Source organism: Pseudophryne corroboree, unplaced genomic scaffold (genome assembly GCF_028390025.1).
Source record: "Pseudophryne corroboree isolate aPseCor3 unplaced genomic scaffold, aPseCor3.hap2 scaffold_865, whole genome shotgun sequence".
In the NCBI taxonomy this organism is placed as follows: Eukaryota; Metazoa; Chordata; class Amphibia; order Anura; family Myobatrachidae; genus Pseudophryne; species Pseudophryne corroboree.
Genome location: NW_026970444.1, coordinates 123,645 through 148,553, shown reverse-complemented (window position 1 = coordinate 148,553; position 24,909 = coordinate 123,645). Strand labels below are relative to the sequence as shown.

At 47.7% G+C, this 24,909-nt stretch overlaps 1 protein-coding gene across 1 annotated transcript in view; it reads right to left on the bottom strand.

Moving 5' to 3' along the window:
• LOC135043493 (reticulon-2-like) overlaps nucleotides 1-24,909 on the bottom strand; it is a 123,543-nt gene that overhangs the window by 3,698 nt on the left and 94,936 nt on the right. Inside the window, exon 6 of the mRNA XM_063955118.1 lies at nucleotides 14,910-14,968. Coding sequence (XP_063811188.1) covers nucleotides 14,910-14,968 — 59 coding nt within the window. The remainder of the gene's footprint in view (nucleotides 1-14,909; nucleotides 14,969-24,909) is intronic.

The following is a 24,909-nucleotide window of genomic DNA, read 5'->3' as shown; positions in this document are numbered from 1 at the left end:
CCCCTCACTCTCAGGACACGTGTAATACAGACAGTCCTGGTGTCCCCTCACTCTCAGGACACGTGTAATACAGACAGTCCCGGTGTCCCCTCACTCTCAGGACACGTGTAATATAGACAGTCCCGGTGTCCCCTCACTGTCAGGACACATGTAGTACAGACAGTCCAGGTGTCCCCTTACTCTCAGGACACGTGTAATACAGACAGTCCGGTGTCCCCTCACTCTCAGGACACGTGTAATACAGACAGTCCCAGTGTCAATCACTCTCAGGACACGTGTAATACAGACAGTCCCGGTGTCCCCTCACTCTCAGGACACGTGTAATATAGACAGTCCCGGTGTCCCCTCACTGTCAGGACACATGTAGTACAGACAGTCCCGGTGTCCCCTTACTCTCAGGACACGTGTAATACAGACAGTCCCGGTGTCCCCTCACTCTCAGGACACGTGTAATACAGACAGTCCCGGTGTCTCCTCACTCTCAGGACACGTGTAATACAGACAGTCCCGGCGTCCCCTCACTCTTAGGACACATGTAATACAGACAGTCCCGGTGTCCCCTCACTCTCAGGACACGTGTAATACAGACAGTCCCAGTGTCCTCTCACTCTCAGGACACGTGCAATACAGACAGTCCCGGTGTCCCCTCACTCTCAGGACACGTGCAATACAGACAGTCCCGGTGTCCCCTCACTCTCAGGACACGTGTAATACAGACAGACCTGTGTCCTCTCCCTCTCAGGACACGTGTAATACAGACAGTCCCGGTGTCCTCTCACTCTTAGGACACATGTAATACAGACAGTCCCGGTGTCCCCTCACTCTCAGGACACGTGTAATACAGACAGTCCCAGTGTCCTCTCACTCTCAGGACACGTGCAATACAGACAGTCCCGGTGTCCCCTCACTCTCAGGACACGTGCAATACAGACAGTCCCGATGTTCCCTCACTCTCAGGACACGTGCAATACAGACAGTCCCGATGTACCCTCACTCTCAGGACACGTGTAATACAGACAGTCCCGGTGTCACTCTCAGGACACGTGTAATACAGACAGTCCCGGTGTCCCCATACTCTCAGGACACGTGTAATACAGACAGTCCCAGTGTCCTCTCACTCTCAGGACACGTGCAATACAGACAGTCCCGGTGTCCCCTCACTCTCAGGACACGTGTAATACAGACAGACCTGTGTCCTCTCCCTCTCAGGACACGTGTAATACAGACAGTCCCGGCGTCCCCTCACTCTTAGGACACATGTAATACAGACAGTCCCGGTGTCCCCTCACTCTCAGGACACGTGTAATACAGACAGTCCCAGTGTCCTCTCACTCTCAGGACACGTGCAATACAGACAGTCCCGGTGTCCCCTCACTCTCAGGACACGTGCAATACAGACAGTCCCGATGTTCCCTCACTCTCAGGACACGTGCAATACAGACAGTCCCGATGTACCCTCACTCTCAGGACACGTGTAATACAGACAGTCCCGGTGTCACTCTCAGGACACGTGTAATACAGACAGTCCCGGTGTCCCCATACTCTCAGGACACGTGTAATACAGACAGTCCCGGCGTCCCCTCACTCTCAGGACACGTGCAATACAGACAGTCCCGGCGTCCCCTCACTCTCAGGACACGTGTAATACAGACAGTCCCAGTGTCTCCTCACTCTCAGGACACATGTAATACAGACAGTCCCGGTATCCCCTCACTCTCAGGACACGTGTAATACAGACAGTCCCGGTGTCCCCTCACTCTCAGGACACGTGCAATACAGACAGTCCCGGCGTCCCCTCACTCTCAGGACACATGTAATACAGACAGTCCCGGTGTCCCCTATCTCTCAGGACACATGTAATACAGACAGTCCCAGTGTCCCCACACTCTCAGGATACATGTAATACGGACAGTCCCAGTGTCCCCTCACTCTCAGGACAGGTGTAATACAGACAGTCCCGGTGTCCCCTCAATCTCAGGACACATGTAATACAGACAGTCCCGGTGTCCCCTCACTCTCAGGACACATGTAATACAGACAGTCCCGGTGTCTCCTCACTCTCAGGACACGTGTAAAACAGACAGTCCCGGTGTCTCCTCACTCTCAGGACACATGTAATACAGACAGTCCCGGTGTCCCCTCACTCTCAGGACACATGTAATACAGACAGTCCCGGTGTCTCCTCACTCTCAGGACACATGTAATACAGACAGTCCCGGTGTCCCCTCACTCTCAGGACACATGTAATACAGACAGTCCCGGTGTCTCCTCCCTCTCAGGACACATGTAATACAGACAGTCCCGGTGTCCCCTCACTCTCAGGACACGTGTAATACAGACAGACCTGTGTCCTCTCCCTCTCAGGACACGTGTAATACAGACAGTCCCGGTGTCCTCTCATTCTCTGGACACGTGTAATACAGACAGTCCCGGTGTCCTCTCACTCTCAGGACACATGTAATACAGACAGTCCCGGTATCCCCTCACTCTCAGGACACGTGTATTACAGACAGTCCCGGTGTCCCCTCACTCTCAGGACACGTGTAATACAGACAGTCCCGGTGTCCCATCACTCTCAGGACACGTGTAATATAGACAGTCCCGGTGTCCCCTCACTCTCAGGACACATGTAATACAGACAGTCTCGGTGCCCCCTAACTCTCAGGACACATGTAATACAGACAGTCCCGGCGTCCCCTCACTCTCAGGACACATGTAATACAGACAGTCCCGGCGTCCCCTCACTCTCAGGACACGTGTAATACAGACAGTCCCGGTGTCCCCTCACTCTCAGGACACGTGTAATACAGACAGTCCCGGTGTCCCCTCACTCTCAGGACACGTGTAATACAGACAGTCCTGGTGTCCCCTCACTCTCAGGACACGTATAATACAGACAGTCCCGGTGTCCCCTCACTGTCAGGACACGTGTAATACAGACAGTCCCGGTGTCCCCTCACTCTCAGGACACGTGTAATACAGACAGTCCCGGTGTCCTCTCACTCTCAGGACTCGTGTAATACAGACAGTCCCGGTGTCCCCTCACTCTCAGGACACGTGTAATACAGACAGTCCCGGTGTCCCCTCACTCTCAGGACACGTGCAATACAGACAGTCCCGGCGTCCCCTCACTCTCAGGACACACGGAATACAGACAGTCCCGGTGTCCCCTCACTCTCAGGACACGTGCAATATAGACAGTCCCGGTGTCCCCTCACTGTCAGGACACGTGTAATACAGACAGTCCCGGTGTCCCCTCACTCTCAGGACACGTGTAATACAGACAGTCCCGGTGTCCTCTCACTCTCAGGACACGTGTAATACAGACAGTCCCAGTGTCCCCTCACTTTCAGGACACGTGTAATACAGACAGTCCCGGTGTCCCCTCACTCTCAGGACACGTGTAATACAGACAGTCCCGGCGTCCCCTCACTCTCAGGACACGTATAATACAGACAGTCCCGGTGTCCCCTCACTCTCAGCACACATGTAATACAGACAGTCCCGGTGTCTCCTCACTCTCAGGACACGTGTAATACAGACAGTCCCAGTGTCTCCTCACTCTCAGGACACATGTAATACAGACAGTCCCGGTGTCCCCTCACTCTCAGGACACATGTAATACAGACAGTCCCGGTGTCTCCTCACTCTCAGGACACGTGTAATACAGACAGTCCCCGTGTCCCCTCACTCTCAGGACACATGTAATACAGACAGTCCCGGTGTCTCCTCACTCTCAGGACACATGTAATACAGACAGTCCCGGTGTCCCCTCACTCTCAGGACACATGTAATACAGACAGTCCCGGTGTCCCCTCACTCTCAGGACACATGTAATACAGACAGTCCCGGTGTCTCCTCACTCTCAGGGCACATGTAATACAGACAGTCCCGGTGTCCCCTCACTCTCAGGACACATGTAATACAGACAGTCCCGGTGTCCCCTCACTCTCAGGACACGTGTAATACAGACAGTCCCGGTGTCCCCTCACTCTGAGGGCATGTATTCAGGCAACTGGATTAATCCAAAAATAATGACTGTGAAAATACAATAGAAGTTCCCGGTAGTGTAAGAAGTGAATATGAGAGGGGGATCCTGGATCCTAGAGGTGGTGCATGTGTGACACCTGGTGGCAGCAGCAGGAACTGCACATATAGATATATGCTGTACACTGAGGCTTATGCAGATAAAGCGTAATTCCGTGTATAGGGGGTCATTCCGAGTTGATCGCTCGTTATTTTTTTTCACAACGGAGCGATTAGTCGCTAATGCGCATGCGCAATGTCCGCAGTGCGACTGCGCCAAGTAAATTTGCTATGCAGTTAGGTTTTTTACTCACGGCATTACGAGGTTTTTTCTTCGTTCTGGTGATCGGAGTGTGATTGACAGGAAGTGGGTGTTTCTGGACGGAAACTGGCCGTTTTATGGGAGTGTGTGAAAAAACGCTACCGTTTCTGGGAAAAACGCGGGAGTGGCTGGAGAAACGGAGAAGTGTCTGGGCGAAAGCTGGGTGTGTTTGTGACGTCAAACCAGGAACGAAACTGACTGAACTGATCGCAGTGGCAGAGTAAGTCCCGAGCTACTCAGAAACTGCAAAGAAATTTCTAATCGCAATTATGCGAATCTTTCGTTCGCAATTCTGCAAAGCTAAGATTCACTCCCAGTAGGCGGCAGCTTAGCATGTGCAAAGCTGCTAAAAGCAGCTTGCGAGCGAACAACTCGGAATGAGGGCCATAGTCAGACACCTCTCCAGAGTGCGTGCAGCGTTATGTCAGGAGTGACTCCTGCACCATGATACAGAGATAGTGTAACCTGCGTTACCCTATATGTATACACAATATAACAGTGTAATCAGCACATAATGGAGATTAGTGTCTGGTCGCCGTAATTAATAAATGCAAAATTGCATTTACAGTTTAATATGTAACTAAATCCAGACTCAAATATAAGCATTAAATATATGGGACTCGGTAGGAATCTAATGTCATTCCGTGTTTCTGCCGCAGTCCAGCAGGGGGCATCCAGTAAGTAAAGAGGGGGCTTCTGCACCCCTGCTGTTCCTGTGCGGGGTAGGGGGCGAGAGGGGCTGTCCGTCTACTAATGCTAGCATTGCCAGTGTATAGCGGAGGTCCCGCCACTGCGGTGCCTGGCCTACGCTTATCCTCCGCGTCCCAACTATCTGAGCGTAAGATCGGCCACATCTGCACATTGGTGACTGCGCACGTGTTTTGGGGCTCATTCACAGTTATCATTACACTTTGTCAAAGTCAGAAAAATGTCTTGATGCACACTGCCATATTTGCACCGCACACTGGTCCGTGCTGCGCATGCGTACGCTCTCCCGTGGAAGCGCATACCCGCAATAGCGTGCACTCGCACGCGCAGTATGCGCATTTACGGTAGAGTTTATGTGATCGTAGCGTGCGACTCATTCGTTACAAAAGTTCACAATTAATGTCGTTTATAGATCATGTTCCCCTCAATAGTTTCTGTAAGTTTGGTTTAGATAGAATGTCCCTGAGCGGAGGAATCCCTCTTTGTATTGCACGAAGGGTCTAACAGGAGTCATACAGCAGTGTTTGGTACCCATCGGAAGAGTATTTAATTAGCAATATTCCGGTGTTGGTTTGGAGCGTATTAATCGCTCGTGCGAATAGTTATGGACATAAGAAGTTTATGTCCATTTCTATGATTTGCACATACTCAGGTATGCGGCGGGAAACCCAGTTCCCCACCCACCTGAGCTGTTGGAAATCGTCACAGCCCACCTGTATGAATCACCCTATGACCTTTGGTTACAGTACAGGGCCGAATTCCTGTGTCCAATAAACTGTAGGATTGTAGGACCAGGAGATTGCATTGTGTGTGGGGCATAAATAGGCAGGCCGACCACATCCAGCACTCACTCTCTCATCAACGGTTATCTGCTGATAATCGGGAGCTGGATATCGAGGCGCAGGCGATCATACCCTTTGTGCGTAAGTTCTCTCCATAATCATTGTCTTTCTGCGAGCCAATATCTCTCTTTCTCTCTCTCTCTCTATCTCTCTCTCTCTCCTCTTTTCTCTTAAATACTTCGTAGTATTATAATATTGTATTGTATTGTGTTAGACCAGGATAGCATTGTAGTTTATCCCTTAGTTAGGTGTTTGGTTAGGAAGTCTTTGTTATATTGTAGTGTATCATTTGTACTGTGTTACTCTTTTACAAGTATACTAGATATAATACAGATAATAGGCTTTGGAACCCTAAACCAGTATCAGTGTATTTACTATAGTGTTAAGTGTTCACTTGAGCGTCGGTGACGCTCAAACAGCTTTGTAGGTAGTCAGGCTACACAAGGTTGCATTTACACCCTGTACTCACATTAAGGTATTCTGTGTGTTTCATCGGTATAAGGTTTAATATTAAGGTATAGTGTTGTGAGCGTCTGCATCGCTGGTGACCTCCTCGTGGTCTCGAGCGTATGCTACGCCATAGCGAATCTTTCCCCTAGACATAACCAATAACGTGTCCTGTGATCACTGGGCCGTGAGCGAACGTGACGCTTGAGCGTCTCGCCTACGGCTGAGCGATCGTTACGCAAATAGCGTACCATTACGGTATTTCTTAAGTAAACAGCGTACAGTGTTCTTAGCTTCATAAGGGTTGTTTATACGACATAGGAATTCAGCATTGTCAATTGGGGACTCGTCCGATCCTTTTCACATCTGCACTAGGTAGATCAGCAGACATTATCCCCCAGCAAAAGGGTGGGAGGTTGTCTCGCAGTTGCTGACGGGATAAGCGTCTGCTTCGCTTAGGTAAAGAGTGCTGAAGGAATCCGGTAACCGGAAGTAAGAACAAAACGCTTGTGTCTTTTAAAACTGTTTATTTTTCTTTTGTCTTGCGTACGCATACATTTATCTGCATTTCTGTTTCATTTTCGTATATCACTATTCCTGTTTGCCAAATTTTATAGTTGATAGAAAGGGCTAAAAGGAGATTTGCTGTTATTTAATAAGTAGAGGTAATAGTTAAAGTATAGAACAACACACGGCTTGTCCGAGAGACGAGGCAGCCAGTGTGCAGTGTGGATTGCGGTAGATGATCAGGGATCATCTACATTGATAAAATATATATTGTGTTACGGTGGATCCTTTGCATTGCGTACACGTGTCACTAACAAAGACTAGCGTACGCAATCCAAAAGGCAGACGCACGCAGCGTTCATTACGCAACGTAGCGTCTGGTTACGCCCACGTAGCTCAAGTTATGATAAAGTTAAATTAGCGCAAAAGCGATAAGTAGCGCAAAAGCGATAAGTAGCGCAAAGGCGATAAGTAACGCACAGCGGTAGATAACGCGACGCGGTAAATAACGCAAATCTATTTTTGGAAAATCTAAAATTTAGTTTAACAGATCCTGCTCCTAATTGGTAACACTCTTGGCCTGAAGACAATTTCTGCGCAGAAATAGATATAGAAACAAAAGTGTACATGTGTTGAGTGAGTGTGTTTTGTATACAAAAGTTTATATAACTTTAAGGTGGAACCAAAAGGAAAGTCGGGTACTCGTTAAGGAACATACGTGTAAGTGACATATACGGTGGCCAGGGAGGCATCTCTGGTTAAATAATATTTGAGCATTAGAGTATAGCGGACCATAAGGTAACAAGACCAGGAGGTCATAAGGAACAAGACCAGGAGGTCATAAGGAACAAGACCAGGAGGTCGTAAGGTAAAAGGTCCGCTATAAAAGTCCAGTGGCACAACGCCTGGGGTGTTGGTGCAGAACCCATATAGGCCATACAAGCTCTGGTTGAAGGAATCGCAGCCGGAAACATCGATTCCATTGATCTTTCAGTACATGACAAGTAGTGCTCGTATACTGAACGATTGGACCGCACGTTATTGTGTGCAGTAGTTAGTAATCTGACCTAAATACCATTAGAGTAAAGTGGTCACAAACGCTATTTGTACATTCTGACGTGATTTGTGTAATTTTTTATTTTTGGAAGGGAAGTTCGCTGGTCACTCAGGGACTATCTAACAACCCCAACGTTTACTGGAAAGAGTAAGTGTCCTGCGGGTATCCCTCATATGTTCCAGTAAACTGAAGGTTCCATAGGGGCCCTGTATCGAGTACGCCAGCACCATATCGGTGTGATCAGGTCGTATTGGTCGAGGTGGGCGAGTGAGTGGGGTACTCGGTAAACCGCCACCGCCGGCCTACTGCGGAGTAATTTGGTTGTCTGTAAAGGCTTGCTGAAAACCTTGATACAGAAAATCCAAGGAGGACTAAGCAACACCTACAGACGATGGGGGCCAGTTGCTCAGGTAGGGGGCGATCAACCCAGGTTCAGGTTGATTCGGAGAACCGACCAGTCGGGTCGGCAAGATATATCATGTGTGAAAAATACGGTAGTCACACAGAGGTTTTATGTGATGAATGGGAGAGAATGACTGTTCGAGACAGGGACAAGTTCCCAAGAATAGGTAGCTTCAGTCCGGAAGTGTTACAAAATGTAAGGAGGAGGATATGTCTCGTAAAATCATCAAAGAGACGAATTCAGCATCATGATTACTTACAGTTATGGCACCAGGAAGGTGAGATACAGAGAGGTTTGGCTCTGGCGGCAGGATCTGGGGCAGTCAGGAAGTTGATTGCCACAGCTCCTCCTCCACCATATATTGCAGGAGAGAAGTTGATTGCGGAGAGAAACGCACTGGGTTGTAAAACACAAACTCTTAGTAACACTGTAAATGTTAATGATGTTAACCAAATAACTCATGCAAGTATTAACCCGTGCAAGTTGTACCCTGTTTTGAACCTTCCTCAGGAGTGTGAACAAGAAGACGATTCGGCAACGATTTCAGCGCTCTCTCTAGCGGCCACCATAGCAGAGACCACAGTAGGCACAGCACCACCCACGAGATTAGTGAAGGCCCCTAGCGGAGGGATAGGTGAGGTCGTGTCAGCGGGTAAGTACGGCACCATGCATTACACTGAAACAGTTGTACCACAAGTTGTAGAATCTACACAGAATGAAGTTGTTAGAATTGCTCCTGTAAAGGTGATAGTAGTTCCCAATGGGAAAACAGATGCATCAGGAGTCACACCCGTCAGGAACATTGCCATGTATTGCCCGTTAACTAGAATGGAATTAAGGACCATAGTGTCTGAATTCCCAGACCCCAGAAAGGATTTAGTGGCAAGCCAAAAATACATCAGGGATTTAGGAAACACTTTAGAGCCCAATAATAAGGATTGGCAGATAGTGTTAAGAGCTTGCTTACCTCCCAGTGTCGACTCAGTTAAATTCTTAGCTGATTGTCTATTAGATAAAGATGTACCACTTACAGATGTGTACGACCAGGATAATGTAAAAAGGATAAATTTGCAGCTAAAAGAATATTTCCCAGCCGTTGCTAAATGGAATAAACTATTCTCCATTAAACAAAAGGAGTCTGAAACGGCAGCAGAATATTTCCACCGGGCATTATCAGAAATGGCAAAATACACTGGTATAGAAGACATAAAGACCAACCCAAACCATCGAGAAGTAGCAGTATCTGTACTGATGGATGGTTTGAAAGAAACATTAAAGGCTAGGGTACAGACCACGCAGCCATGCTGGCGAGGTCTGTCAGTGTCCACTTTGAGAGAGGCTGCTGTTGATCACGACAAAAACATCACTAGACACAGGGAGTCGCAAAGAGATAAGTTAATGGCAGCAAAAATACAGGCCCAAACCACAAGACCACCCCAACAAAAGCCCCACACCCCTGCGAGAAATCCAGATATGGTAGTCTGTTACCATTGTCATAGAAAGGGACACATTGCAAGAGATTGTAGATCACGAGAAAGACAACACCATAATCATAAAATCCAAGGAACCAGGGAAGTACAGGGGAAACGATTGATGATGATGAGCATCCGAGCGTTTGAGGAGGCATCAAATCAGCCAAGACCCCATTTCACTGACACTTGGAGGAAGCCCAGGATTTGTTACCATTGTAGGAGAGAAGGGCATTATGCCCACAACTGCAACAGCCCACATAAAGTTAGACCCCCTAGACCAAGAAATGAGCAAAATTACAACACACACCATTATAATCAAGAATCACATAGGCAGGAAAGGTGATTGTTAGGAATGGAGGCAAGCCTGAGGTAACGGTTAATGAAGTGGGAGGTCATTCACTGAAGACACGGGAATGACCAGGTTAAACGTTGTAAATGTATTTGTGAAAAATGTTTTTCTCTTTTCTCACTCTCTATCCCCATCTCTGACGATTATTGGTAAGAATTCAAACATTGCATATTCGCCTGGTCCTTGCAGAAGTCTACCAAACCCCAGCATGACCTATCCACCACAATGTATTCTGGCCAGATACAGACAGTGGAATAATGCAAGTGCTGGTGGGGAGGGACTGCTCAAGGAAACCATTAGACACGTAGATACGACAGCCTGGTAGTCTGACAATGTTTTCTTAATGTTGACAAATGTTTAAAAATGCTTTGTTTCTCTTCTCTTATTGATGGTTATTGTCAAGTTATGTAAAATATATATATATGCACATGAATTGTTCTCTATCTCTTTTGTTTTTTTTTGTTGTCTCTCTCTTCCCACTCATGTTTCCATGATTTAAAGATGCTATGTCACCCCTCAGTTGGACCAATGATAATGCTAGATTTTTGCTCCTTACAGAAAGATCGTCGGTTAGGAAGGAATATTGCGTCACCAGAATGATCGTTTTTGAAGACTGAGAGACAGCACCTTTTGAGAGGACAGCAGAACAAGAAGAACAACAAAACGAGAGAACTTATTATCGTAACGAGTTCTCTCCCCCTCAAACTGATTTTCTTATACCCCCTTTACAAATTTCTTCTTTTCTCCTCCTGTAAGATGGACTTGCCCCAAGAGACTGTGATATGGATTTTCCTGTTGACCATGATGTTGACCAGAGCAGTCTGTTTCGGTGAGAGTACCAGTGAGGTCGAGAAAGGATCCAGAAAGGTCCTGATGACTGAGACGGAGGTGTAAATTTCCAATAGCAACCCAATCACCAAGCAAAGGCGAGTACCGGGCACGATCTAACAACCATGTTATTTGTAAACAACTGTGAAGGAATGTTAGTTCAAAAAGAAAGTTGTATCTGTAGGCTCTGTAACAAAGAAATGCCAATCTAGTTTTAATATCCATATGGACCGGCATCCATTGAGTGACTATCACTCTCTAGTGGGTAACGTGTTGAACCAAACAGATTGTTGGGTATGCTCTCAAGTACCTCAGGGACACAGCAAATCAGGGCTAGTACCATTTCCTTTAACGTTAGGGGAGGTACTTGAGCTAAGTGGTGGGAGACCGGTGGACCGGAGGTTTAACATCTCCAGCCCTCCTAGTTTGAAGCTCCACCAATACCATGTGGATAGGTCCCTCATATGTTTTAACATCTCCAGTCCCAGAAAACCGGGAAATTGGGAAGTGTCATGGAGCAACCTTACCATGACCTTTTCACACAGAGCAGATAGAATACCTACAGATACAGAGCTCGTACGCCACATAGCCAGTAGAGGAAAATCTTTCCGGTATCGATATACCTTAGGAAATAGGATTACTAAAGTTGGAGAGGTATCACCAGGATACTGTGCACATATCGTACAAACCGATACGTGCATTAGGCAGATGGAAGAATTAGGGTCAGGAGATTTCACCTGGAAGGTTTGTAACATGGTCATGTCCTTCTCCGTCCCTTATGTTCTCCCCGATGATGCATATTTCATATGCGGGAGAAAGGCGTACAAGTGGCTTGCCCCAAACTCTGAAGGATTGTGTTATATTGGAAAAGTATTGCCTGAAGTGATGACTGTAACACATGACAAAATGAAAGACATACACCGTGGTGCCCAAGCTCCTTATACTCACACTCATTACGAACACCGAGTTAAAAGACAACTGTCAGAAAGATTAGAGCATCCGGCCTCTGATCTTATCCATGAATCCACCGGGATTCAGGTTCTGGTAGCGTTAGATTTCACTCGTACCGCTCGAGGTGTGATGAATTATAGATACATTTCCGCACTCGCCAATTTGTTAGATAATATCACTGAAATGTATGATGACACGTTTAGATACACTGGAAGAGAACTTCAAGCTTACAAAACAGAACTAGTTCAGCATAGGATGGTTCTTAATTATCTTACAGCAGTAACAGGCGGATATTGTGTTACTTTGGCAACACAGTACGGTATAAAGTGTTGCACGTATATCACAAATAGCACCGAGGATCCGGTAGAGGTCATAGACCAAAAGATGGACGATATTCTGCAATTAAAGTGGGAATTTTGTCGAAAACACAATCTCACCCTTGCTGCTGTAGGTAATGAGCTGACTAGTTGGGTGTCATGGTTGAACCCGCGAAATTGGTTCTCCGGTTTAGGAGACTGGGCTCAAGGAGTCATAATGGATGTTGGAAAGTTTCTCCTATGTATTTTGGGTGTCGTTATATCTATTGGATTGATATTTAGATGCGGGCAGGCTTTGATGAGGTGCAAACAAAGTACGAAAGTGATGAGCTTGAGGAGTGAGGAAACTGTAATTAACCTGGATTTGATTTATGACCCAATGCTAGAAACCATGACGTAATGATGTAATGAGTATACGGTCCGTCTTTCACCCATTTCTATGTTTTCCTCCGAGGTACAAAGACCCACGTAAACGAAGGATTTGATGAGCCAAGGGGCCGACAACGGAAAGATGGAAAGAAGAAGAACAGACGACCTGATATACAAGATTTTGATGGACAATGCCATGGGTACCCCAGTTTCCCTAGGAACTTTAAAATCACGCTAGCCCAACATTTTTTTGTAAATCCATGGACGTTGTTTGCTTTACTCACGATTTATGAGCAAAAGCACAAAGAAGAAGACTCCAATCAACCGACACCAACCAAGACCTCAATCGACGAACGTACATTAACCTGACATAGAATATCATTGCATTTTTCGTAAGTGTTCTTTATCTTCATCTCTGCAACCCTCAGGTAATAACACACATAGTCGATAGGGAATACAGGCACAGATAGCAGCAACCACATACCCCCCCAATTCATGTATCATCAACTAAAATGTGCATCCCCATTGTGTTACAACCACAGCCGAAATGAGCTCGGTAGAGTTTGACAGCCCATCCACAGACCTGTACCACAGGATAAGAAGGAATTCAAATGTATACTTCGCAATACCTCGAAGCTTGATTTACCACACGTACGGCACGATGATACATGACCCCCCAAACATGGACTCATACACACATGCTCCTGCTTTCTCACTAGGTCATACTCTCTTCACACCTACTCCATTCTTCCTCCTTTCCCCCTCATGGAAATCAATTAACCCCTGACTTACATTTTTCTCCTTAAATATTTTGTGGCAGTTATTATTGACTGCCAAAGGGTGGACTGTCAAAGTCAGAAAAATGTCTTGATGCACACTGCCATATTTGCACCGCACACTGGTCCGTGCTGCGCATGCGTACGCTCTCCCGTGGAAGCGCATACCCGCAATAGCGTGCACTCGCACGCGCAGTATGCGCATTTACGGTAGAGTTTATGTGATCGTAGCGTGCGACTCATTCGTTACAAAAGTTCACAATTAATGTCGTTTATAGATCATGTTCCCCTCAATAGTTTCTGTAAGTTTGGTTTAGATAGAATGTCCCTGAGCGGAGGAATCCCTCTTTGTATTGCACGAAGGGTCTAACAGGAGTCATACAGCAGTGTTTGGTACCCATCGGAAGAGTATTTAATTAGCAATATTCCGGTGTTGGTTTGGAGCGTATTAATCGCTCGTGCGAATAGTTATGGACATAAGAAGTTTATGTCCATTTCTATGATTTGCACATACTCAGGTATGCGGCGGGAAACCCAGTTCCCCACCCACCTGAGCTGTTGGAAATCGTCACAGCCCACCTGTATGAATCACCCTATGACCTTTGGTTACAGTACAGGGCCGAATTCCTGTGTCCAATAAACTGTAGGATTGTAGGACCAGGAGATTGCATTGTGTGTGGGGCATAAATAGGCAGGCCGACCACATCCAGCACTCACTCTCTCATCAACGGTTATCTGCTGATAATCGGGAGCTGGATATCGAGGCGCAGGCGATCATACCCTTTGTGCGTAAGTTCTCTCCATAATCATTGTCTTTCTGCGAGCCAATATCTCTCTTTCTCTCTCTCTCTCTATCTCTCTCTCTCTCCTCTTTTCTCTTAAATACTTCGTAGTATTATAATATTGTATTGTATTGTGTTAGACCAGGATAGCATTGTAGTTTATCCCTTAGTTAGGTGTTTGGTTAGGAAGTCTTTGTTATATTGTAGTGTATCATTTGTACTGTGTTACTCTTTTACAAGTATACTAGATATAATACAGATAATAGGCTTTGGAACCCTAAACCAGTATCAGTGTATTTACTATAGTGTTAAGTGTTCACTTGAGCGTCGGTGACGCTCAAACAGCTTTGTAGGTAGTCAGGCTACACAAGGTTGCATTTACACCCTGTACTCACATTAAGGTATTCTGTGTGTTTCATCGGTATAAGGTTTAATATTAAGGTATAGTGTTGTGAGCGTCTGCATCGCTGGTGACCTCCTCGTGGTCTCGAGCGTATGCTACGCCATAGCGAATCTTTCCCCTAGACATAACCAATAACGTGTCCTGTGATCACTGGGCCGTGAGCGAACGTGACGCTTGAGCGTCTCGCCTACGGCTGAGCGATCGTTACGCAAATAGCGTACCATTACGGTATTTCTTAAGTAAACAGCGTACAGTGTTCTTAGCTTCATAAGGGTTGTTTATACGACATAGGAATTCAGCATTGTCAACTTATTACAGTCACTAGATGTTGGTGTCAGCAGAAATCTTACTTGGATCTAATCGCTGCCACCCGATTGGTGATGAGTGAGAGATAGTGATCCACCAGCGCCTGCGGAGAGAGGAGCGTATTAGGGTACAGAGGGTCTGTGAAAAAGGCACTGGATAGACACATATACAGAGGTAACGCCAATCCCCCTTCCTGTCCTGACAGGGACACCCGCTGTGTGGGAAGGGGCTCCAGCAAGACCCTCCAGACAGAGCTGTCTTACCAGCAGTGTAGGCCCCTGGGCTCAGCAATGCACTGGGGCCCCTACCCATCCTCCAGCGGTAGGGGTGGAGGGTGCTGTCAGCGGCAGCTTTGATGTTCCGCGGGCAGTAGGGGGGTTCTGTCTTTCGCTCAGCATGTAGGACCTGGAGAAATAATTTCTGCTAAATACTCCTTTACTGCACAGATGGGGCAGAAAGGAGAACAGTAAACTGTAGAAGGGGACATTGTGCTGAATGAAGGGGACCGGTACATGACTTTCAGGGCGGTAGGGGGTGTTTTATACGTAGGGGAGAGGTCGATAGTGGAGTGGGCTTAATATTCATAATTTTCTGGTGGGAGGGCAGCTTGCTTTACTGCAGATATCTCCAGTTCCTGGAAATAGATTTCTTAGCTTTAATGGGATAAAACAAACTAGAGAGTCTCACCTTTCAGGAGGTACTGGGGACACCTTTCAGGAGGTACTGGGGACACCTTTCAGGAGGTACTGGGGACACCTATCAGGAGGTACTGGGGACACCTTTCAGGAGGTACTGGGGACACCTTTCAGGAGGTACTGGGGACACCTTTCAGGAGGTACTGGGGACACCTATCAGGAGGTACTGGGGACACCTATCAGGAGGTACTGGGGACACCTTTCAGGAGGTACTGGGGACACCTTTCAGGAGGTACTGGGGACACCTATCAGGAGGTACTGGGGACACCTTTCAGGAGGTACTGGGGACACCTATCAGGAGGTACTGGGGACACCTATCAGGAGGTACTGGGGACACCTTTCAGGAGGTACTGGGGACACCTATCAGGAGGTACTGGGGACACCTATCAGGAGGTACTGGGGACACCTATCAGGAGGTACTGGGGACACCTATCAGGAGGTACTGGGGACACCTATCAGGAGGTACTGGGGACACCTTTCAGGAGGTACTGGGGACACCTATCAGGAGGTACTGGGGACACCTATCAGGAGGTACTGGGGACACCTTTCAGGAGGTACTGGGGACACCTTTCAGGAGGTACTGGGGACACCTATCAGGAGGTACTGGGGACACCTTTCAGGAGGTACTGGGGACACCTATCAGGAGGTACTGGGGACACCTATCAGGAGGTACTGGGGACACCTTTCAGGAGGTACTGGGGACACCTATCAGGAGGTACTGGGGACACCTATCAGGAGGTACTGGGGACACCTATCAGGAGGTACTGGGGACACCTATCAGGAGGTACTGGGGACACCTATCAGGAGGTACTGGGGACACCTTTCAGGAGGTACTGGGGACACCTATCAGGAGGTACTGGGGACACCTATCAGGAGGTACTGGGGACACCTATCAGGAGGTACTGGGGACACCTTTCAGGAGGTACTGGGGACACCTATCAGGAGGTACTGGGGACACCTATCAGGAGGTACTGGGGACACCTATCAGGAGGTACTGGGGACACCTTTCAGGCAGTGGCGTAACTACTGCCCCCGCAGCCCTCGCGGTGGCTTGGGGGCGAGGGGCTGCGGGGGCGCCACTGATTTACAGCAGACTGACATGCGGACGAGCGTCTAATAGGGGAAAGTGCCGTCCGTGAGCTCTAATTGGCTCACGAACCGGCACTTCCCCCTATTAGACCCGCGGCCGCCGGAGATGATGCAGCAGGAGGGACACAGGAGAGGTGAGCTGTGCCCTCCGTGTCCCTCCAAAAAGCGGGGGGGGGGGGGGATATCTGGCACTGGGGCGAATATCTGGCACTGGGGCGAATATCTGGCACTGGGGGGAATATCTGGCACTGGGGCATATATGGCACTGGGGGGGAATATCTGGCACTGGGGGCATATATGGCACTGGGGGGGGATATCTGGCACTGGGGGGAATATCTGGCACTGGGGCATATATGGCACTGGGGGGGGAATATCTGGCACTGGGGGCATATATGGCACTGGGGGGGGGGGAATATCTGGCACTGGGGGGATTATCTGGCACTGGGGCATATATGGCACTGGGGGGGGGAATATCTGGCACTGGGGGGAATATCTGGCACTGGGGGGGAATATCTGGCACTGGGGGCATATATGGCACTGGGGAATATCTGGCACTGGGGGGAATATCTGGCACTGGGGCATATATGGCACTGGGGAATATCTGGCACTGGGGGGAATATCTGGCACTGGGGCATATATGGCACTGGGGGGAATATCTGGCACTGGGGCATATATGGCACTGGGGGGGGGGGGAATATCTGGCACTGGGGGGGAATATCTGGCACTGGGGGCATATATGGCACGGGGGGAATATCTGGCACTGGGGGGCATATATGGCACTGGGGAGGGGAATATCTGGCACTGGGGGCATATGTGCACTGGGGGCATATTTGGCACTGGGGGGGGAATATATGGCACTGTGGGCATATGTGGCACTGGGGGGCATATGTGGCACTGGGGGGGAATATCTGGCACTTGGGGGCATATATGGCACTGGGGGGGAATATCTGGCACTGGGGGCATATATGGCACTGGGGGCATATATGGCACTGGGGGGGAATATTTGGCACTGGGGGGCATATATGGCACTGGGGGGGAATATATGGCACTGGGGGGGAATATATGGCACTGGGGGCATATGTGGCACTGGGGGGGAATATCTGGCACTGGGGGCATATGTGGCACTGGGGGGGTATATGTGTACCTGGCACATGGGGGGGGCTATATTTGGCACTGGGGCATGTGAGTACCTGGCACCGTGGGGGAATATCTGGCACTGGGGACATATGTGGCACTGGGAGCACAGCCCTAGCAACAAGGACTACCTCCTAGCAACGAGCATGACACCCAGTGCATGAAACACCTGGCAACGAGCATGACACCCAGTGCATGAAACACCTGGCAACGAGCATGACACCCAGTGCATGAAACCCCTGGCAACGAGCATGACACCCTGAGCATGAAAACCCCTGGCACCGTGCATGGAACCAAGAGCATGAAACCCCTGGCAACGAGCATGACACCCAGTGCATGAAACCCCTGACAACGAGCAGGTAATTGAAAAGTAATTAGAAGCCTTACTGTAGGACTTAATGTGTAATGGGCATTACGGTGTGTGGCATAACGTATCACGGACATTGCGGTGTGTGTCATAATGTGTCACAGGCATTACGGTGTATGGTATACTATATCGCGGCGGCATTGTGATATGTGGTATAATGTCTCAGGGTCATTGCAGTGTGTGGCATAATGTATCACGGACATTGCGGTGGTGTGTCATAATGTGACACAGACATTGTATGTGCTATAATGTATCAGGGGCATTGCAGTGTGTAGCATAATGTATAACGGCATTGCGATTCCTGTCATAATGTGTCACAGGCATTACGGTGTGCGGCATAATGTGTCACAGGCATTACGTTGTGTGGCATAATGTGTCGGGGGCATTACAGTGTGTGCATATTGTGTCATGTGCATTATTGTGTGCGGCATAATGTCTAAGGGCCATTGCAGTATGTGGAATAATGTATACTGGGCATTACTATAAGGAGGAAAAATGACAAATAATGTAAGGGGCATGAATCAGGATTATTTTTCTTTCCTGTGGTGGCCAACGTATGGGCGTGCAGGTTGCAAAACTGGGGTATAATGTAGTCTTTTCCTGCAATGCCATGCCCCTTTATGCGAAACCACGCCCATTCCAACGAAACCACGCCCCTTTTGCCCGCGCGCGCCTTCGGCGCGCACATATTTATCCCTTTCTTGCTCCCAATTATGGAGCATGGAGGAGGGGGGGGGGCGCTGAAGAATTTTTTGGCTTGGGGGAGAAAAATTTCTAGTTACGCCACTGCTTTCAGGAGGTACTGGGGACACCTATCAGGAGGTACTGGGGACACCTATCAGGAGGTACTGGGGACACCTTTCAGGAGGTACTGGGGACACCTTTCAGGAGGTACTGGGGACTAGGGGGTCAGAGTTCTGGGACCAGAGTAATCCACCGATGATAATATAAAACTGCATACAAGGCGTGTGGAGCTGGAGCAGGGACCAGCTGCTGGAAGGCTGATATCTCTGGTTCTGGGCATAGTAGAGACAAGCTGCCAGTGTTCACCCAAAGGGGAGAGTCCCAGCTTTTGGAATATACCTTCAGAAAAACTCTAAGTCAGACAGAACACAAGATACCTGGCTGGGAAGAACAATTAACAGGCTTGGATGGGGACCACTGCTTTGAAGTCGGATATCTCCGGTTCCCCAGGGACGATTTTCAAAAATCTGGTACCCCTGGAAAGAGGAGACCCTCAGCTATCAGCCTAGGGCCCTTTTACTCCTGGGGCCCTTGGGCAAGAGCCCATTGAGCCCATACGAAAAGACGGCCCTGCCTCCAGATCATTACCTATACACTGGGAGCAAAGGGGCCCAACACCCCACTTACTGCAGCGAGGGACACTCTCCAGTATATATGTTACTGCGTCATCATCCACTATCTGACAGGTGACACTCTCCTGTATATATGTTAATGCCGCATCATCCACTATCTGACATGTGGACACTCTCCTGTATATATGTTACTGCCGCATCATCCACTATCTGACAGGTGACACTCTCCCGTATATATGTTACTGCGGCATCATCCACTATCTGACAGGTGACACTCTCCTGTATATATGTTACTGCCGCATCATCCACTATCTGACATGTGACACTCTCCTGTATATATGTTACTGCCGCATCATCCACTATCTGACATGTGACACTCTCCCGTATATATGTTACTGCCGCATCATTCACTATTCTGACAGGTGACACTCTCCCGTATATATGTTACTGCCGCATCATCCACTATCTGACAGGTGACACTCTCCTGTATATATGTTACTGCCGCATCATCCACTATCTGACAGGTGACACTCTCTGTATATATGGTTACTGCCGCATCATCCACTATCTGACAGGTGACACTCTCCTGTATATATGTTACTGCCGCATCATCCAATATCTGACAGGTGACACTCTCCTGTATATATGTTACTGCCGCATCATCCACTATCTGACAGGTGACACTCTCCTGTATATATGTTACTGCCGCATCATCCACTATCTGACAGGTGACACTCTCCTGTATATATGTTACTGCCGCATCATCCACTATCTGACAGGTGACACTCTCCTGTATATATGTTACTGCCGCATCATCCACTATCTGACAGGTGACACTCTCTGTATATATGTTACTGCCGCATCATCCACTATCTGACAGGTGACACTCTCCCGTATATATGTTACTGCCGCATCATCCACTATCTGACAGGTGACACTCTCCTGTATATATGTTACTGCCGACATCATCTCCACTATCTGCGACAGGTGACACTCTCCTGTATATATGTTACTGCCGCATCATCTCACTATCTGACAGGTGACACTCTCCTGTATATATGTTACTGCCGCTTCATCCACTATCTGACAGGTGACACTCTCCTATATATGTTACTGCCGCATCATCCACTATCTGACAGGTGACACTCTCCTGTATATATGTTACTGCCGCAATCATCCACTATCTGACAGGTGACACTCTCCTGTATATATGTTACTGTCCGCATCATCCACTATCTGACAGGTGACACTCTCCTGTATATATGTTACTGCCGCATCATCCACTATCTGACAGGTGACACTCTCTGTATATATGTTACTTGCCGCATCATCACTATCTGACAGGTGACACTCTCCTGTATATATGTTACTGCCGCATCATCCACTATCTGACAGGTGACACTCTCCCTGTATATATGTTACTGCCGCATCATCCACTATCTGACAGGTGACACTCTCCAGTATATATGTTACTGCCGCATCATCCACTATCTGACAGGTGACACTCTCCCGTATATATGTTACTGCCGCATCATCCACTATCTGACAGGTGACACTCTCCTGTATATATGTTACTGCCGATCATCCACTATCTGACAGGTGACACTCTCCTGTATATATGTTACTGCCGCAATCATCCACTATCTGACAGGTGACACTCTCCTGTATATATGTTACTGCCGCTTCATCCACTATCTGACTGGTGACACTCTCCTGTATATATGTTACTGCCGCATCATCCACTATCTGACAGGTGACACTCTCCCTGATATATGTTACTGCCGCATCATCCACTATCTGACAGGTGACACTCTCCTGTATATATGTTACTGCCGCATCATCCACTATCTGACATGTGACACTCTCCTGTATATATGTTACTGCCGCATCATCCACTATCTGACAGGTGACACTCTCCTGTATATATGTTACTGCCGCATCATCCACTATCTGACAGGTGACACTCTCTGTATATATGTTACTGCCGCATCATCCACTATCTGACAGGTGACACTCTCCTGTATATATGTTACTGCCGCATCATCCACTATCTGACATGTGACACTCTCCTGTATATATGTTACTGCCGCATCATCCACTATCTGACATGTGACACTCTCCTGTATATATGTTACTGCCCGCATCATCCACTATCTGACAGGTGACACTCTCCTGTATATATGTTACTGCCGCATCATCCACTATCTGACAGGTGACACTCTCCTGTATATATGTTACTGCCGCATCATCCACTATCTGACAGGTGACACTCTCCTGTATATATGTTACTGCCGCATCATCCACTATCTGACAGGTGACACTCTCCTGTATATATGTTACTGCTGCATCATCCACTATCTGACAGGTGACTCTCTCCTGTATATATGTTACTGCCGCATCATCCACTATCTGACAGGTGACACTCTCCTGTATATATGTTACTGCCGCATCATCCACTATCTGACAGGTGACACTCTCCTGTATATATGTTACTGCCTGCATCATCCACTATCTGACAGGTGACACTCTCCTGTATATATGTGTACTGCCGCATCATCCACTATCTGACAGGTGACACTCTCCTGTATATATGGTACTGCCGCATCATCCACTATCTGACAGGTGACACTCTCCTGTATATATGTTACTGCCGCATCATCCACTATCTGACAGGTGACACTCTCCTGTATATATGTACTGCCGCATCATCCACTATCTGACATGTGACACTCTCCTGTATATATGTTACTGCCGCATCATCCACTATCTGACATGTGACACTCTCCTGTATATATGTTACTGCCGCATCATCCACTATCTGACAGGTGACACTCTCCTGTATATATGTTACTGCGCATCATCCACTATCTGACAGGTGACACTCTCCTGTATATATGTTACTGCCGCATCATCCACTATCTGACAGGTGACACTCTCCTGTATATATGTTACTGCCGCATCATCCACTATCTGACATGTGACACTCTCCTGTATATATGTTACTGCGCATCATCCACTATCTGACAGGTGACACTCTCCCGTATATATGTTACTGCCGCATCATCCACTATTGACAGGTGACTTCCGATACTGGATCAGATGACACTCTCTGTATATATGTTACTGCCGCATCATCCACTATCTGACAGGTGACACTCTCCTGTATATATGTTACTGCCGCATCATCCACTATCTGACAGGTGACACTCTCCCGTATATATGTTACTGCGGCATCATCCACTATCTGACAGGTGACACTCTCCGTATATATGTTACTGCCGCATCATCCACTATCTGACAGGTGACACTCTCCTGTATATATGTTACTGCCGCATCATCCACTATCTGACAGGTGACACTCTCCTGTATATATGTTACTGCCGCATCATCCACTATCTGACAGGTGACACTCTCCTGTATATATGTTACTGCCGCATCATCCACTATCTGACATGTGACACTCTCCTGTATATATGTTACTGCCGCATCATCCACTATCTGACAGGTGACACTCTCCTGTATATATGTTACTGCCGCATCATCCACTATCTGACAGGTGACACTCTCCCGTATATATGTTACTGCGCATCATCCACTATCTGACAGGTGACACTCTCCTGTATATATGTTACTGCCGCATCATCCACTATCTGACAGGTGACACTCTCCTGTATATATGTTACTGCCGCATCATCCACTATCTGACAGGTGACACTCTCCCTGTATATATGTTACTGCCGCATCATCCACTATCTGACAGGTGACACTCTCCTGTATATATGTTACTGCCGCATCATCCACTATCTGACAGGTGACACTCTCCTGTATATATGTTACTGCCGCATCATCCACTATCTGACAGGTGACACTCTCCTGTATATATGTTACTGCCGCATCATCCACTATCTGACAGGTGACACTCTCCTGTATATATGTTACTGCCGCATCATCCACTATCTGACAGGTGACACTCTCCTGTATATATGTTACTGCCGCATCATCCACTATCTGACAGGTGACACTCTCCTGTATATATATGTTACTGCCGCATCATCCACTATCTGACAGGTGACACTCTCCCGTATATATGTTACTGCCGCATCATCCACTATCTGACATGTGACACTCTCCTGTATATATGTTACTGCCGCATCATCCACTATCTGACAGGTGACACTCTCCTGTATATATGTTACTGCCGCATCATCCACTATCTGACAGGTGACACTCTCCCGTATATATGTTACTGCCGCATCATCCACTATCTGACATGTGACACTCTCCGTATATATGTTACTGCCGCATCATCCACTATCTGACAGGTGACACTCTCCTGTATATATGTTACTGCCGCATCATCCACTATCTGACAGGTGACACTCTCCTGTATATATGTTACTGCCGCATCATCCACTATCTGACAGGTGACACTCTCCCGTATATGTTACTGCCGCATCATCCACTATCTGACAGGTGACACTCTCCTGTATATATGTTACTGCCGCATCATCCACTATCTGACATGTGACACTCTCCTGTATATATGTTACTGCCGCATCATCCACTATCTGACAGGTGACACTCTCCCGTATATATGTTACTGCGGCATCATCCACTATCTGACAGGTGACACTCTCCTGTATATATGTTACTGCCGCATCATCCACTATCTGACAGGTGACACTCTCCTGTATATATGTTACTGCCGCATCATCCACTATCTGACAGGTGACACTCTCCTGTATATATGTTACTGCCGCATCATCCACTATCTGACAGGTGACACTCTCCCGTATATATGTTACTGCCGCATCATCCACTATCTGACATGTGACACTCTCCTGTATATATGTTACTGCGGCATCATCCACTATCTGACAGGTGACACTCTCCTGTATATATGTTACTGCCGCATCATCCACTATCTGACAGGTGACACTCTCCCGTATATATGTTACTGCCGCATCATCCACTATCTGACAGGTGACACTCTCCTGTATATATGTTACTGCCGCATCATCCACTATGTGACATGTGACACTCTCCTGTATATATGTTACTGCCGCATCATCCACTATCTGACAGGTGACACTCTCCTGTATATATGTTACTGCCGCATCATCCACTATCTGACAGGTGACACTCTCCGTATATATGTGTTCTGGCGGCATCATCCACTATCTGACAGGTGACACTCTCCCGTATATATGTTACTGCCGCATCATCCACTATCTGGACAGGTGACACTCTCCTGTATATATGTTACTGCCGCATCATCCACTATCTGACAGGTGACACTCTCCGTATATATGTTACTGCCGCATCATCCACTATCTGACAGGTGACACTCTCCTGTATATATGTTACTGCCGCATCATCCACTATCTGACATGTGACACTCTCCTGTATATATGTTACTGCCGCATCATCCACTATCTGACAG